This window comes from Pyxicephalus adspersus, chromosome 3, assembly GCF_032062135.1.
Source record: "Pyxicephalus adspersus chromosome 3, UCB_Pads_2.0, whole genome shotgun sequence".
NCBI lineage: Eukaryota > Metazoa > Chordata > Amphibia > Anura > Pyxicephalidae > Pyxicephalus > Pyxicephalus adspersus.
Genome location: NC_092860.1, coordinates 47,626,868 through 47,644,560, shown reverse-complemented (window position 1 = coordinate 47,644,560; position 17,693 = coordinate 47,626,868). Strand labels below are relative to the sequence as shown.

Genomic DNA, 17,693 nt, shown 5'->3' with positions numbered 1-17,693 from the left:
GATCAGAAGGGGAATACCGGTATGAATGGCACATGAGTGATCAGAAGGGGAATAATCTTTCAGAATCTTTTTTTCTAGATTTTCCTCCTTTAAAATTGGGTGCGTCTTATATTCCGGAGCGTCTTATACAGCGAAAAATACGGTACTGTATATATGTATGCAGTGTGTATATATTGTGTATGTGTGCAAATGTGGGCTGCACTACAGCAGTGATACCTGACAACACTCTATGGTCCCCAGGTGCATTTTTACATAAAAATGTGTCTTAAGAGATTTATGTCTTTCATTTTGAGGATTGGGGGGGGGGAGGGGTTATAAAATGTAAGGTGGTCTGGATATGCTCTACTAGTTCTTGCATTTTCCTTGAAGGAAAGAAAAATCCCACAGCACCTATGACAAAAATTCTCACTTTTATATGGAAAAAAAACCTCAAACAAAAGCCCTATAAAAAAAAAAACAATATAGCCAATACATAACCCCATCAGCCAGATGTACAATCAAAGCCGTAATTGTATGGGGTTTGGAGCAAATGGCTCTATATTACCCCATGAGTCCCTAAGTGTGCATCTGGCTGATGGGACTAATTTGTATGGCTCTTAAACTAAGGAGTAATCCTCCTATTTTTGGTATCTGTGATGAAATGAAATGTGAATCATTCTTCTCAATATCATCTGTATAGTATACTGTGTTGCTGAGTACATAAAAGAGCAACCAACTGAATGTTACGGGTTACACAGGGCAACTCAGTCCTGCATATCCATCTACAGATAAATCTTACTAGAAGTTTCCATTTACCTATAGATGCCAGCTGAAGAAAGAGGTCTCCTTACATCTGCCAAATTACAAAATAAATGAGAGCCCATTACTGCAGATTGTATATTGTGTCTCTATGTATACCAATTACTTTCAGTGTTTTTGCAAATATAAAGGATTTGTCAATGCACTGACAAATTTTAATGATCTCCAATTACTTGTGTCTATTCTTCATTGTCTGGGAATTGAAATTCAACTAGCATTTTATAAAGCTAATTTCTTCTTCATCTAATCCTCAGTATTGCTGTAGCCTATTTACATGTAAACAGTCAGGGGTCACTTATTTTCTTGGCAGGAAACCCTCGCCCATTGTTTTGCCATTAGTCGACTGAAACAAAGCTCCACTTATTAACAGTGGGTTTTGATTTATGTATTCCTAAGAATGGTGTTTAGAAAATGTAACTTTATAAAAAAATAAATTTCGTAATCTACTGGTAAATTAGGAAGGACACATACTTTCAGCACCTCCCCCACAAAAATATGTCTATTACTTTAGGTGCAATGTTAACTAGCATAAACATATTTACAACCCTAGCAAATCCTGTTTTGCCCTTTTCTCAGGCACCATTCTATGGCAGGTACCATCCTGTGCTGCCATTTGTTTTTGCTATCGGCAACTGGTTGTGTTTGGTGCATAGGTCACCTAGCAGGCAAGGGAAAAACATTGTCTGTAGGAGGGAGGCAGAGGGGAGAGATCAGGCATATTTTTATTTTCCTAAAATGGTTTGCTTTAAAAGTGAACTTTACATATGTATTAAAGTAACACAAAGTTCAGCCATTGTTGTTGTATTGCTGTCTGTAGACTTGCTGAGAAGATTTACTCTCACTTTTTGTCCCTGAGAAAACAGGAAGTGAAAGGAACTTTACCTCTTACATCTGTAAGAGTTGTCATTGGAAAAATGTATCTCCAATTAAGCTTTATGACAAAATTTCAATATCTAGCTGTCACAGGGACAAGAGGTCACTGGTTTCGTATAAGTGATATACAGAGTAATGTTCAGCAATAGTTTTAGGCAAACCATGTTCTTATTTATGCTGGTTACAGACATACAGTTCTTTAGAGAAGGCTTGTAATTTGTTTTACAGAACAACTATATTTATTTCCAGTGATAAATACTTTCATCAAAAGAAGGGGACAATGATGAATGTTGCCCAGACATATGTGCGTGGGCTCACATGCCTGATTAAACACCCATACTAGTCTTCCCTGATGTGTCATTTGACAGTCATAGTTTGAAGTGAGGGCATGAAAATTGTAATGCATTGGCGATATGGTGGATGGCACTGTCTATCTACGACGTATGGAAGAATATAGTTGATGAGAATATAGGTTGGAATATTCTTTATATTATCAAACAAGCATCATATTTTGATACCTACAGTATGTATCCCTATGTATAAATGTCACTGAAACAACTGGATAAAAACAAATTAATAAGGCTTATGTCTCCCTACCATCTTTACAACAAAATTAATTAGGAGGATCATATCCCTGGCTTTCTTCTTATAAGAAGACTCGGGGTCACAAGCAGAGGTCAGTTCAGGCAGCAACAATCTCAGGTCCAGAAAACAGTCGGCAACAAATAATCAAACAGGAAATTACACCACCGGCAGATTACATTAGCTAATCGATACGACAACTGGTGCCTAGTAGCTGAGAATCTATAAAGGACCAGCAGCCAATGGCAGAGCAAGATCAAGCCAGGAACTAATGCACTCATTGGCTGCAGCACAAACTCTAAAATCTCTTTCAACTGCACAAAGTCTCAGAGCAAGGGATGCTAAGATCACGTCACAGCTAAAGGGAAACTGGGCATGCTGCAAGCTGCAAGGACAGACAGCTAGTTGCTTGCTATAGTGTATGACTTGTATAGGTGGTAACATAATGGCAAGAATGAGCTTATCAAGATACGGGGTACTGCAATAACAAAGTCACTCAGAAATTTGAATAAAAACACAGTGGTCAGCCATGAACAATTATCATATCATGTTCCCTTTGGAATCAAAAGATGTGCAATGGCCTCATCACCAATACAATAGAAGTTGCATCAGAAATGGTCTTCTTCAAGAATGCAGAAAAATGAAAACAGATGTCCTAATTTGAAATAGTTGTCTGTAACAAGCTACATTGTGTCCACCAAAGGTCTGATAATCAGTACAAGGATGAATATCCCAATGCAATAGAAAAGCATGATGGAAGTTCCCTTGCATGTTTACTGCTGCATTTCTGCACATATTGGTTATTTAGTATAGACAGATAGTAGGAAGGCATCTGATAAGTCCTACATTTATTCTGTCGCAGCACAATGACTCCAGACAGTCAAAGTCATAAAGAAGACAAAAAAATCAAACGATTTTGCAGGAGATAGTATAGCCCTCCCTCTCTCAGTCATTACATAAAGAGACAGAAAGAAATGAAAATGCATACATTTACATAGGATTTTTGGTTAGTTCTCTAAGATGTTTGAATCTACCTGCCAACAATAAAAAAAAAAATTGTGAAAGTAAACTGTTTAAACTACACACATGAGAAAAGAGGCAGCACTACTAGGCCTGGAAGTAGACCATGCATCTATTGAAGAACCATGGAAAGTCAGTGAAAGTGACAGTGCTGTCCTGACTATCTGTATGCCCTTACCTAATAGATTTGAGAATTTTTTTTTTTTCAGTTCACTTTGTTCTAGTCCTGGAATGCAAAGAGGTTTTATTGTGTTATCTTTAGATTCAGGTTATTCATGCCTCGCAGTGGAACTGCTTATTTAGGAAATCCCAAGCAAAATGCCCAATTTATTCATAAATAAGCAAGGGTTTAAGCTTTGTATTAGAAACTAATCAGCCATATAAATATGCAGGAATTATTTGGAAACCATGCTAAAAACTAATGAAACAAAGACACCTGGAGTCTAACAATTTACCAGGTTTTGGTAACATGGCACAAACCCAAACTGGTGGCCATTGGGTGGACAAGGTAACTGTACAATGCTATATTATGAGCCTAGAATTAAGGGTGTAATTACAGCCATAGTAGGCTGTGTAACTTCTATGGGACCCAGAATTGCCAAGCTGAAATATTGCTGTCAGCAAATATAAAAACAAAATTCTGTTGACTTTGGTTAACCTGTTAATCTTTCCTATTGCTTTAGGACTGCAGACTCAGATTCAATAAAGTAATTTGTAAAAAAATTTTCTTGTGTTACTAGATAATGACTAAAAATTACTTAATTAATTCAATAATAATTCACTCCTAACTAATTGCTGGCATTTAAAATGTTCCCCTAAAGCTGTGCTCATGTGTTGTTCATGTTCCAAGTCTTCTGTTTTCCTTTTTTCCATTTTTTTGGGTGTCCACATCAGTGCTTGCCTGATGTAGACACTTTCTATTGGCTGTCTATTGATGGGTTCTTCTTAGGATCTAGAAGAAGAGTATACATCAGTGAAGTGACATCAACGGTCCTTGGGGGGATGGCCGGCACAGGCACATTTGCATAGTTGGATGACTGGTCCCCTGCAACCAAAAACAGGACCCTTATACCACCAGACCTTGTTTTTTTATTAAGCATTGGTTTTAAAATGTGATTTTGATACAACTTTCCTTTTTACAATTCAACATCTTTTTTGAGTAAATGAGGTTTACAGTGACAAACGGCAGGCAGTACTCTTTGACAAGTATTCTATATCTTATACCCTATTACATGCATGTTATATAAATGAATTTGTGAATTTAGATTGTTAGGAATTCTTTATAGATTTTTTGTTAGTGTTTTAGATCTCAGGTTAATAAAACATGTCTTGTGTTTAAATGTAATTTTATTACCTACAGCTGACAGAGTGATATTCAATATTGTTTTCCCTGCTGCATGTTTCACAGTATGACTTTATCCAGAATGGCAATGATCCTAAAAGTAAGTTTGGCTACAGATCCTCTATAGTTATTGTGAGAAATAGGAACCCTATGCTCCCATAATAGAACTGAAAAAATGCATTTCATTTTATAAGACTACATTTTAGAATATAGTTCAGTATATTAAAGTATATGTAAACCATAAACATGAACTTCTCTTATTTGATCCCTCTTGGGTTTGGTAAATATATAAATATACCTCCATACTGCTAGGAATCTAGTGCCAGTATATTTCCTGTTCACACTGCAATTGTATTGCCCTTAAACTGGCCATACATTAGTCAATGTTTTCAATTGGATTAGATATTAGGTTTTATTGAAACATTCACTAAAATGAAAATGTTTTTAGGGTATTTACGATTGATATTTGAGCATTATATCAACTAAACGTTTTTGGAACTGCCTTTCCTTTGGTAGGCCACCTCAATTCTGTAATAAAGAGCCAGGAGTATTCCCGAACAACCAACAATATTTCCTACAGCTGATAATAGTTATAGTAAACTATGGACAGCAGAGAGCATTTTCAGCTGAATTAACAACAAATGATGATTTTTCCATGTTGATGGGTGGCAACTAGAGGTGCTTGGATAAGAAAATGTCCAATTCTTTGAATGAAAGTGGAAAAAAAGATGTCAGCACACAAACATGCAATAAAAGAGGGACGTGCTTGGATTATGATTGACCTCTAGCACAATGCCTATCATGTATAGAGGCACCTTAGTGTTAGATATTGATAATAAAGACAGGAAGGAAATATCCTCCAAGGAATCATCTGAAGATGGATGGTACTACAAAGAAAAATATGACTGAAACCTCCAGTTGCAAACAAAGCACTGAAAAAGAAGATAGATAGTTTGCCCTAATATTAATTTAGGAGTTCTTATTTAGGAAAACATAATCATCACAATGCTCTGGATAAACACAATATTAAAATGTAATGTATTAGCTTTGCAGGTGCATGGTGCTGGGATTGCTGGCTGTCCCTGTCTCCCAAAACTCCCTAGGTTCATGCTATGGAGCATTCCATTCACAGCACTGGGATTTACTGTAATGCTCCGACAGTCATCTTCAAAAAAAAAAGTCACTTCCACCCAGTTATTTCTCCTGTAACAACTCAGCAAAAAGGAACTTTTAGATTACTAGAATAAGCAATGTATTGCTGCAGAGGTTCTGGATGGATAGGGCTAGTCTGTGTTTGTTAATAAAAACTAGTAAGTAAAAAGAAAAAAAATCGGTGAAAATTATAATTACAGTGGAAAGAGACAAAAGAAAAGAGATTCAAGCTCAAGGATTTTTTAAGAAATTGTTAATTATATATTGATACATATTGATTTCATACATAATTATTATACATGCATAGCTACTCATACTCAGTTATTTTGTCACAAGACGGGGGTATATATATGCTAAACAAATCACTTCTAACCAAATTGGTTAAGTAGTCGTGTAAGCCTTAACCGATCCTGATATGTAACATGTACTTATTTGTTTCAATATAAATATATATATATATATATATATATATATACACACACACACACACACACATTTCCCAGTAAAATACATGCAATGAAATCTTCTTTTCCAATCTGTAGAGGCTTGGTATTCCTATATAAAAACAAGGACTGTAGGGCTGTAAAAAATTATAATAAATGAATTTTGATCGTATAGTAGGTATGATGTAATAACAAAATAGAGCTGCATTTTATCTGACACGACCAAGTCATTCCTGTTTTCAGTTTTTTTTTTTATTATTATAATTATATTTTACTCTTAATAAGGAGTGAGGAGATAATATAGAAAGATAACAAAGACCCAGGACCCAGGTGCAAAGAATACCTAGATTATTTGCAAATTGTAGAGCCTGACGGTGTCAGGTTGAATTGCATATCAAAGACCACAGACACTTGCTATTCAAAAGTGGATCAGTCTCTGAATAATAGACTTCAGTGCAGCACAGACCACAAATCAGACCAAAGCTTTTCTTAATCCCCCTGATCTGAGTCAGCTTTAGAAAGAAAATGGGTATGAAACCCTTTGGTGCGGATGGCAGGAAATAAATATTCAGGAGCAGTAATGTAATATGAAGGCACTAGCATTGTCTATTAAGACAGAGGATCAGTAGCACTCTGCCTCCCAAAGGGTGATTTAACAAGAGGCCCCATTCCTTGTGTGAGGAGTCTCCAGACTGGTTGATAGGGGATCAAATACTTATTTCACTCATTACAATGCACATCAAGCTCTGACCTTTGAGCACTGGGTTTATGAGGGTTTGTTTGTTGTTATTCTGTATCTCACACCTACAATAAACCTAACATTACAATTATAGACTGGTCATTTCTTTGTCAGAGGGCAAACATACAATATCAGCAGGGAATCAAATACTTCTTTCCCACACTGTGTATACACATATATATGGATTTACATAGTTTGTATTTTAGTATACATAAAAAGAGTCTGATGAATACAAGTACCGGTACATCTTTTATGAGTAGCCTCTTGTACTTCTCTTTGTAATGTAAATGTATTTACCAAGGTGCTCCTGTAATTTCCTCAACAGGTGCTTCTACCTGGGATTTTTATATGCAAGGATTAATCAATGAGAGGACATTTTAATTAGAGATACATAGGGCATGGTTTATTAAAGCACTTCAAGACTGGAGAAAAAAGGCAATTATTTGAGAATCTGGGTGATCCAGCAAACCTAGAATGGGTTTCTTAAAAATCAAATGTTTTCAATGCTGGGCCAGATCCATTCCAGGTTTGCTGGATCACCCAGGTTCCCCCTTGATAGTCTAGTCTTGGTGAATTTAACAAATCAGACCCAATAATTGTATGAAGTGAATCTGTAGACTTTATTATTAAAACATTTAAAGGTTCTAAAACTATAGTGTTCTCCAAGGCACCCACACAACCCAACAAATACCCTTTCCATTCTGCATGACCTTGCACGTTAACAACCTCTTGTCCTAACTATGGTCTGCAAAGAATGATATTCCATCATGTTGGGCAATCAGTTAATGTGGTAGATTTTTCTAGGCTATCAGTTGTTTGTACACATGCTGCCAATTGTTAATTTTTTTTGGTCTGATGAAAATGGAGCCTTTGTTATGAGATGGTATTATAAGGGTGATTCATTCATGCTACTACATTACTTTATATAAAACCCCTTATAGATCATATAGAGCCTTAGAAATAGGGGTAAAAGTGGATATAAGATTGCCTCTGATAACTTATTAAGATAGGTGCAAGTCCTGGGGCTGTTAATGGTTATACCTTTTTTATTAAATAATGAGTCATAAACTGGAAAAAGCATATATATGATATATATCTGAATTTAAGATTTAGAATCATTTTTCCAACTGTCCCTAATCTGGAGGGACTGTCTCTTTTTCAGACCCAAGTCTTTTTGGGTGATTCCAATTGTTATTTTTTAAAAAAATATTTTTTATTTTTACAGCCTAAAAAATGAAGGCATGACAGGAATGTACTACAATTTGAGCTAAAAAGTGTCCCTCATCTCTATCTTGGTCAGTCACCTATATAGTGGAGAAAGGAAATCGATGACAATAGCAATAGAAGCTCCAACACTTTTGTCCTAATGCAAAATCCTATCTTCTAAAAATGTAGACGTTTAAAACAAAATGGGTATGTGTATAGATGAATGTTTTTTAGAATATGCACACAAGTGTATAAAGATATTGACAAGGTTTAGGTTGTATTTAGTATTTTGATGAAAATAATAATAATAATGAAAAAATAGGAAGGATTCAACTTCAGATTTTATGTTCAGTTCAGGGATCATGAACTTATTTCAATCTTTCACTCAAGGACTATTTGAAAAGGGCTTTATAAAACAAAAGTAATAGGTAAGTGCTGCAAGACTATAAGGTTTAAAGGTTGGTAGCTGAACAGATGAAGGTTTTTCAAGAGAGAATAAGTCAGATTTCAGATGGACAACTAAACATAGGAAAGTCGTAAAATTATACATCTATTCAACATAAAGATGTTTACATAGGAAGGTCAGGTCCAAGATGTTTTGGTCAGGCAGTTGTACAAAAAGGTTGATAATTCCTCTTATGTCTTCTATTCAATTGGAACATGTATGAATCATAAGCAAACATTTTTTCTGAGTGTATCCAAAGTAAAAGTACATTTTGGAAAAAGGTTCAAAGATTAAATGTTTAGTAAAAATATTAAAAAATAGACCACTTTCATTTATTTTACACACTTGCATTATGTAGAAACCGATACAAACTGACATATACACATACAAATGGTAATCATGATCGTAATGTGCCTCAAAAAATGTATTTTTCACTGACTTATTACTGAAGTATTAGGAATTAAAGAAAAAAAACTTTACTTTTACTTTTTTTTACAATGCATGAATGAGAAAATTTGCTTCATCTTCATCTTTACCAATAATAAATCATGTTTAATGGAAACAAATATATATTGGCCAATTGTACAAAAATAACTTACCAAATTTACACTCTCCATCATGAATCTTGTGAATGGTACCCTTGCCTTGGCTTTGTGCTTTCCAGCTCTGCCTGCAATTAACCTGAATTGCACTCCAGTAATTTGCTTTTATTCATCCTAGCCACCTTACAGATCAAGTGTCAATTTTAAGCAACTAGATTGCTTTTCTAAGGTTATCATTCAATCCTTGCATGTCTGAGTAGTCATCTTTATTAGATATTTTGTGCTTTGGATTACAGTTCCTGAACTAACAAGTAATTCAACAATATGGATTCAGAAGTGTATGTACAGTATGTAGATCAATATAGTGCAGGTTAGGTTGGCCATATAAAACACATTATCCCTGATTTATTAAAGTTCTCCAAGGCTAGAGAGAATACACTTTCATTAGTGAACCTGGGTAATCCAGCAAACCTGTAATGGATTTCCTAAAAGTCAAGCTATTTGTTAGCTATTTGTTAGCAAATGTTTTCAATCCTTGACGAGATCCATTCCAGGTTTGCTGAATCACCCAGCTTCACTGATGAAAGTGTATTCTCTCCAGCCTTGGAGAACTTTAATAAATCAGGGCCAATGTCTGCTAGCTATGTAACCAGTTTTATGTTCACAAGTAGTTTAGGGTGCTGTCTCTCCATTTTAGCTATCTCTATGAAAGCCAATGTTTTCCATGCTGCTATTAGGGAGGATCAGTGTCTCTCAAAGACTAATTCATATGTTTTCTGTATGAATTGACAGAGTTGGCTACAAAGATAATATTACTTGATTGGTTCATTCTCCTTTTTTACACTATGCACCTGCATAAAGATAAGTCACCTGGCATTCAGTACTTACTTTGTAGTTACTTGTGAGGCCAGTAGGTATATGTCTATTTTAAATGTCTATTTTTAAGTTGACTTTATGTATCCCAGTATATACAGGTGATGTGGCCGGTTCTGAACATCACAAATTGTTTTCAAACCTTTTGAGGCTTAAAATGAACACCTAATGCAGTTGGGGAATGTTATCACTGGAAATACTTGGTGCAAGCTCTGATCTGATCCTTTACTTTGTTATGGAGCAGAGGAAAAGCTCAAAGTCTGTGGCAGCTGACAGCTGAGAAACAACATGTCACTGGCACTTATGACACATTTAATGACAGACCAAACATAAATGGATATCATCTGCCTGATGTTCATAGAAAGATATCTGCCCCTATGTGGAAGGTCTCATAATGGATGAAAACTTTCTGACAAAATAAGGTGTGTCCTGTCTGATTCATGGAGTTTTAGCTTTAGCTTGACAGACTATGAAAATTCTATAAAGTTCACGGTTACATCAGTGCAAGAAAGGGAATCTCACAATAAGAATCTAAATGTGTGTGGCCAAAAAATCAAACTATTCATATTTTTCTTATTTGTATCCACCGTTGCAGTTATAAAAACAAATATAATGAAAACCTGAATTAGTTCTTTTTTTCCGGAAAATCAGTGCTGTATTGTTTAACGTTGACAGTATTGTTCCACAATAAGAAGATGGTATACGTATTTGGTGTACATGTTTGGGACAGGTTTACAGATACCTTTGCAGCCTCTGTGACAAGTGATGATTGTTCCAGCTCAGTGATTACTACAACTACTATCAAGGCAATCAACAATTCAGCTATTGCATTTCATTAAGTACAGCTTTAAGTTTACCTTAATCAGATCATTATCAGATAATAAAAAGCAACTACGGTAAATAGAAAATAAAAGGAAACACAAAAACATGCTGCATTTGACTATCTTCTCATGATAACAAATTAATATTGTTGTATGGTCATTAGGAAAAGAATCATGATTTTTGCTTGGGTCACACTAGCACATGGCAGTCATGTAAAGTGTGTAACAAACTCTTACAATTGGACACAATAGAGTTTCACATGAGGACACAGCACCATCTTTTTGTAATGCACAAAAGAAAATACTTAATAACTCAAAAGTACAAAATACTTTAAAAGTGGAGAAAAAGATGCACAGACTGCCCATGTGATTTTAAATGGTTTACCCTTTTAAATAAATGTTTTAAAGATAACACACCATATGTATCTTTATTAGGAATTTATTAGCATTTATTGGCTTTTCTATTGATTACACAGCTGTTCCCTAGGTTTATACTTGAGTCAAATCCTTTCCTGTACTTTCAGGTAAAAAGTAAGTACCTCTTATAAGGTTATGTCTATATTGGCTTATATTCGAGTATATACTGTCCTGTATATAAACACCAACACTGTAATTTTTAATAATCTTGCACCTTTTATCATTTAAAAGCGCATTTTAAGCTGATGTCATCAATCTGCTGCAGGTAGCTTTTCTCAGTCTCTTCAGCAGTGATCACACTATAACATTGTAAATTTGTTTCAGCTCACAAGATGGTAGGTTGCATCGGGGGATGATTTGTGTCAGACAATTGTGAATACAGCCGTTGTACTGCATGGCCATCAGGATTTTCATGACATGTCATTTGTTAGTATCTCAGATTAGGATGTTGAAACTGACCATTGAGGTAAGGTCTTATTAAGAATTGCTCTTTCTAAAGAGAACAGCAGAAGAAGACATAAGAGGAATTATCAACCTTTTTGTACAACTGCCTGACCAAAACATCTTGGACCTGACCTTCCTATGTAAACATCTTTATGTTGAATAGATGTATAATTTTACGACTTTCCTATGTTTAGTTGTCCATCTGAAATCTGACTTATTCTCTCTTGAAAAACCTTCATCTGTTCAGCTACCAACCTTTAAACCTTATAGTCTTGCAGCACTTACCTATTACTTTTGTTTTATAAAGCCCTTTTCAAATAGTCCTTGAGTGAAAGATTGAAATAAGTTCATGATCCCTGAACTGAACATAAAATCTGAAGTTGAATCCTTCCTATTTTTTCATTATTATTATTATTTTCATCAAAATACTAAATACAACCTAAACCTTGTCAATATCTTTATACACTTGTGTGCATATTCTAAAAAACATTCATCTATACACATACCCATTTTGTTTTAAACGTCTACATTTTTAGAAGATAGGATTTTGCATTAGGACAAAAGTGTTGGAGCTTCTATTGCTATTGTCATCGATTTCCTTTCTCCACTATATAGGTGACTGACCAAGATAGAGATGAGGGACACTTTTTAGCTCAAATTGTAGTACATTCCTGTCATGCCTTCATTTTTTAGGCTGTAAAAATAAAAAATATGCAGTTTTCCATCTGTGATAATAATGGTACTAGATTAATCTATTACAATAAGAAATTGTAACATTTATGTAAAGGCAGGCTTTATACAAATCTGGGAAAAATACTGCAACTTTTACCTGTATCAGGAAAATATAACAAACAGAACATTTTGGTCAATAAAACAAGAGCATATGGATAATTAAAATTAGAAATGAGTCAATTAAAATAAATTATACCATTAATGTAAGATGATTGAAATTGGGAATGTGATGTAAAAATATATCAGAAGGTAAAACTTTCACTGCATGTCAAAACAAACAGCAAATCCAAGACTGGTGAATTTTTATGAATATCACAACTCTTCCTGTAAATATTGTTCCTGTCCCTCTAACCTTCTCAGCCCTCCTATTAAACAATGGGGATATCCAATGTCTTAACAAATTAGCTCTACTTTTTCTATCCAGCAAACCTTTGTGTTGTCCATGGAAGCACCAGCCAATTGATTTTATAGATATGAATACAAAAACTTGATTAGAATAATAATGGGTTTTCAAAGTGGACATAGATATATAATGTAAAAAATAGTCTGTATACGGTTCACATATTGCCCTCAGTTCTCTGATGACTGGGTTCACCACCTTGTTATACTTCCAAAGCCTCATACAGACATCCAATGGATGTCACTGAAAAAAACCTTTCAAGATCCTAGTGACAAATAAAGGAACAAGCACTGTACACACACACATACTTCCAAAGCCTCATACAGACTTACAATGGATGTCGCTGAAAAAAACCTTTCAAGATCCCAGTAACAAATAAAGCAACAAGCACTGTACACACACACATACACGCTTCCTACTGTGCTTTTCTCCATAGGAGTGAACAACATTTATTCACAATCTCTTGTTCATTAATGCACCATTGCAGATTGATGAACAATGTTGAGGGACCACTGTACATATGACAGATTTTTTGCTTTGGGCAACTGTGTGTGTATGTAATATGATGAAAGGGGAAATCAACAAAGTGCAATCTACATGAAAACACCATAGTTAGTGGATAAGAATAACACCCAGAAAGCAACAGCTAGCTGCTCTAGTATCAGATTAAATAAAATAATTTGACTTATGTTCTTCAGTGAGTTCATGACTAATTACTTTGCACTGTAATTTGGTATTACCACAAAGACACTCAATTATGACTTTTTGGCTGTTTTAAACTACAGTGTTTTGAGTTATAATTTGATCTACAATGACGTCTTAATTGCACTAGAAATGTCTACTTAGCATCATCTGTTTCAGAAAATGACAGTTGCGTTATTTGTCACCAGCTTCCCTGTCAAGTCCAAAATGTTGGAGATGAAATTTTTGCCCAGTGCACATTTTGTCCTGTATCAGTACACATTTATATTCAGGTAAAACAAGAAGAAAATGTATGTGTATACCTAGCAGGAAAGATTTTTTACACTTTATGGGAAGTAAATCAATTAGTTTGCAGTGTTGCAAAGCAATCCAAAAAGTATAAAAAATTTATCACTTACTCAAAGGAAGAAGCATTAAAGATTTGAAATAACTGTAGATACGCACATAACGCAGAGCAGGTGTGCGCTAATTAATTGCTCTGATCTCACGATTGACATCTTAACAGATCCTTAATCGCGCAGCTGAAATCTAATCGCCTTAATTGGCGGATTCGCAAGCATCCAGCTTGGTAGTGAATGCGAATGAACGAGCGCATATGACTCCAGCCCGCGGGCAACCGGCTTGATATAACAGCGCGAAATAACGCGCAACCAGCAATCTAGGATTTTCATTGATGAATCAGGGGCAAGGAGCGGAATGCTTTCATTGTGTAGATAGTTCATAATGGGGCTTGGCAAAGACAGAATTATAAATATGGCAATAATTGGCATTAAATACCATAAAGTAGGGAAATAAAGGATTTGCTATGATAACAAAACAAAAAAAAAAGTCTGCAAACTGCACATGCTCACAGATGAGAGAATTAATGGATCTATTGTTATGTATATCTTGCTATTGTTTTGAAGATTGTGTTGTTATTGTTGCTGTAGGCAGTTCCTTTATACCAGTGTGCAATGTATTGTGTTCTTAATGAGATGAGCTCTATTGTATTCAAATTTCAGAGTGCACAAAAGAGATGCTAATGTGAGACAGAACTGTTCTGCTTCTTCTTTGTGTCAAGCAAATTTGAGAAAATCATTCTTCCAATGAAATAAACATCACAAACACACACCATTTGGCCACACACATTTAGATTCTTATTGTGAGACTCCCTTTCTTGAGCTGATGTCCCCGTGAACTTTATAGAATTTTCATAGTCTGTCAAGCTAAAGCTAAAACTCCATGAATCTGACAGGACACACCTTATTTTGTCAGAAAGTGTTCATCCATTATAAGACCTTAACAGAGGGACAGATATCTTTCTATGAACATCAGGCAGATGATATCCATCTATGTTTGTCTATCATTAAATGTGTCATAAGTGCCAGTGACATGTTGTTTCTCAGCTGTCACAGACTTTGAGCTTTTCCTCTGCTCCATATTAAAGTAAAGGATCAGATCAGAGCTTGACCAAGTTTTTCCAGTGATAACATTCCCCAACTGCATTTTAAGCCTCAAAAGGTTTGAAAACAATTTGTGATGATCAGAACCGTCCACATCACCTGTATATACTGGGATACATAAAGTCACCTTTAAAACAAACATTTAAAATAGACATATACCTAATGGCCTCACAAGTAACTACAAAGTAAGTACTGAATGCCAGGTGACATCTTTATGCAGGTGCATAGTGTAAAAAAGGAGAATGAACCAATCAAGTAATATTATCTTTGTAGCCAACTCTGTCAATTCATACAGAAAACATATCAATTAGTCTTTGAGAGACGCTGATCCTCCCTAATAGCAGCATGGAAAACATTGGCTTTCATAAAGAGAGAGCTAAAATAGAGAGACAGCACCCTAAACTACTTATTTTTAACATAAAGTTGGTTACATAGCTAGCAGACAACTTGTTAAATGTGGCTAACTTACCCTGCACTATATTGATCTACATACTGTTCATACACTTCTGAATACATATTGTTGGATTACTTGTTAGTTCAGGAACTGTAATCCAAAGCAGAAAATATCTAATAAAGATGACTACTCAGACATGCAAGGATTGAATGATAACCTTAGAAAAGCAATCTAGTTGCTTAAAATTGACACTTGATCTGTAAAGTGGCCAGGACGAATAAAAGCAAATTACTGGAGTCCAATTCAGGTTAATTGCAGCACAGGCTAATAAATTAAAAAATGCTATGCAATCAGTAAAAACACAAAAGCAGTAATTATTCTGTGCAAGGTCATTTTTTACCAGAATATTAATGTAGTCTAAGGTCAATTGTTAGGGAGAAGCCAATTAACCTAACTGCATGTTTTTTGGGATGTGGGAGGAAACCAGAGTGCCTGGAGGAAACCCACAAAGACACGGGGAGAACCTGCAAACTCCATGCAGATAATGTCCTGGCTGGGGATTGAACCTGGCACCTAGTGCTGCAAAGGCTGGAGGGCTAACCCCTGAGCCACCGTGCTGCCCTAGCTTTGTGATTTATCAAACCTGGAATGGATCTGGTCCAGGATTCAAAACATTACAAGCAAATAGCAAATCACTTTGATGAAATCTATTCCAGGTTTGCTGGATCACCCAGCTTCACTAATGAAATCCAAGTGTATCCTCTCTATCTCTGGAGACCTTTAATAAATCAGGCCCATTATGTTCAAGCCAAAGCAATTAAATGTGTATTCTATTAAGACTATCTTCACCTTGCAACAGTTGTTACTTTTGTTTTTTGTTTTTTTTTTTGTTAAATTAGTACTGTTCTTTTTTCTTCATTTTATTTTAGAGTATCATCAGTACCATCTGATTCTGTTCTATAATTTTTTTCCCTGTCTAGCAACTACAATTTTTCACTTAAATATGAACGACAATATTAAAAACACAACCTTATAAAATAATCATAACTATTACATGATTATTTTTTCAAAATAAGAAGATAAAGCAGCTTATTTAAATCTTTTAAGTAAAAGGGGCAAATCTTAAAAAGACCTTATAGAAAAAGATGCCTCCGGTCCCCTTTGACCTACCTAAATTGGTGGTTATTTGACATACCAACCCCAGGTCTTCTTTCATTTGACTGTGGGTTAATTTTTAAAATCCTAAAATAGCAGTGACATAATGAAGGAACTGTTAATTGTGGAAATAGACTGGAGTTCAGGATCTCTGTTTTTTGGGTGTTCCAATCATGGTCTGTGCAAAGACATCCTAAGAGTTCAACTTTGGTCTCATCTGACCAAACTATATTCTCTAATTTCTGGTCTTTCTGAAGCCCTCCGTGAATGATCCTTGGCTCCTAGACAACTTTTCTGATTATTTTATGGTCAGAAAGCTTGTGAGGAGCATCTCATTGTGGCTGGTTTACAGTGAAATAATGTTATTTCCACTTCCAGATTATTGCCCTAACTAGGCTGACTGGAACATTCAGAAGCTTAGACATATGTTTGTAACCAATGCCATTAGTATGTTTTGCAACAACAAGGTTCCTCTTTGATGTTACCAATCATGAGATGTTTTTTGTATGATACTTTGGTAATGAGAAACCTTTTTTTAGGCCATCCATTGGAACTAAACCAGCTGATATTAATTTGCACTCATAGGGGGAAGGATTGCTTTGTAAATACTGACAGATTTTAGCAGGTTCAATTCACCAATACTTAATCACTGTGCCGTTCCAATTTTTTACACATAACCTAATTTATGGACATATTTGTTTTTATTTTTTTCCACGTGTGGATAGACCACATTGCTTGTTGAATACTTATTCTTACTGCGTGGAGATGCACACAGTACGACATATTCATCACAGTGAACAGAGTTGAACAATGTGTATAGCTTGCTGTATTAAAAGTATAATTTAACTTCTAAAAATCATTATTATTAGTTGGCCAGCCACTTGAGCAGTGTGCATGGAAAGGTTTGCAGGAAGTAGCTGGTTTAGAGAGAGTCAGTGCTTGTAACAAGAACAAGTATTGGTGCTGGCAATAGGTGCCAGTGTTTCTGACAAGCGACAGTGATGACTATAAGGAAGAGTTAGTACTGGCTGACTGGAAAATGTTTTTGAGAATTTAATACATAAAATGTATCTGTGCAATGTTGTTTTAGTACTAAAAGGCTGTACAGGGAATATGTTCATGTCCTGTAGCTGGTTCCTTAAATCAGGTATTGAATTTGCCTCACTGGAGG

The 17,693-nt window shown here is 35.3% G+C and overlaps 1 protein-coding gene across 1 annotated transcript in view; it reads right to left on the bottom strand.

The window, feature by feature from the left end:
- Positions 1 to 15,489, bottom strand: part of IGFBPL1 (insulin like growth factor binding protein like 1) — a 25,475-nt gene extending 9,986 nt beyond the window's left edge. Inside the window, 2 exon segments of the mRNA XM_072406783.1 lie at positions 9,200 to 9,270; positions 15,443 to 15,489. Of these exon segments, the coding sequence (XP_072262884.1) occupies positions 9,200 to 9,270; positions 15,443 to 15,489 (118 nt within the window).
- Positions 15,490 to 17,693: the final 2,204 nt, after the last annotated feature.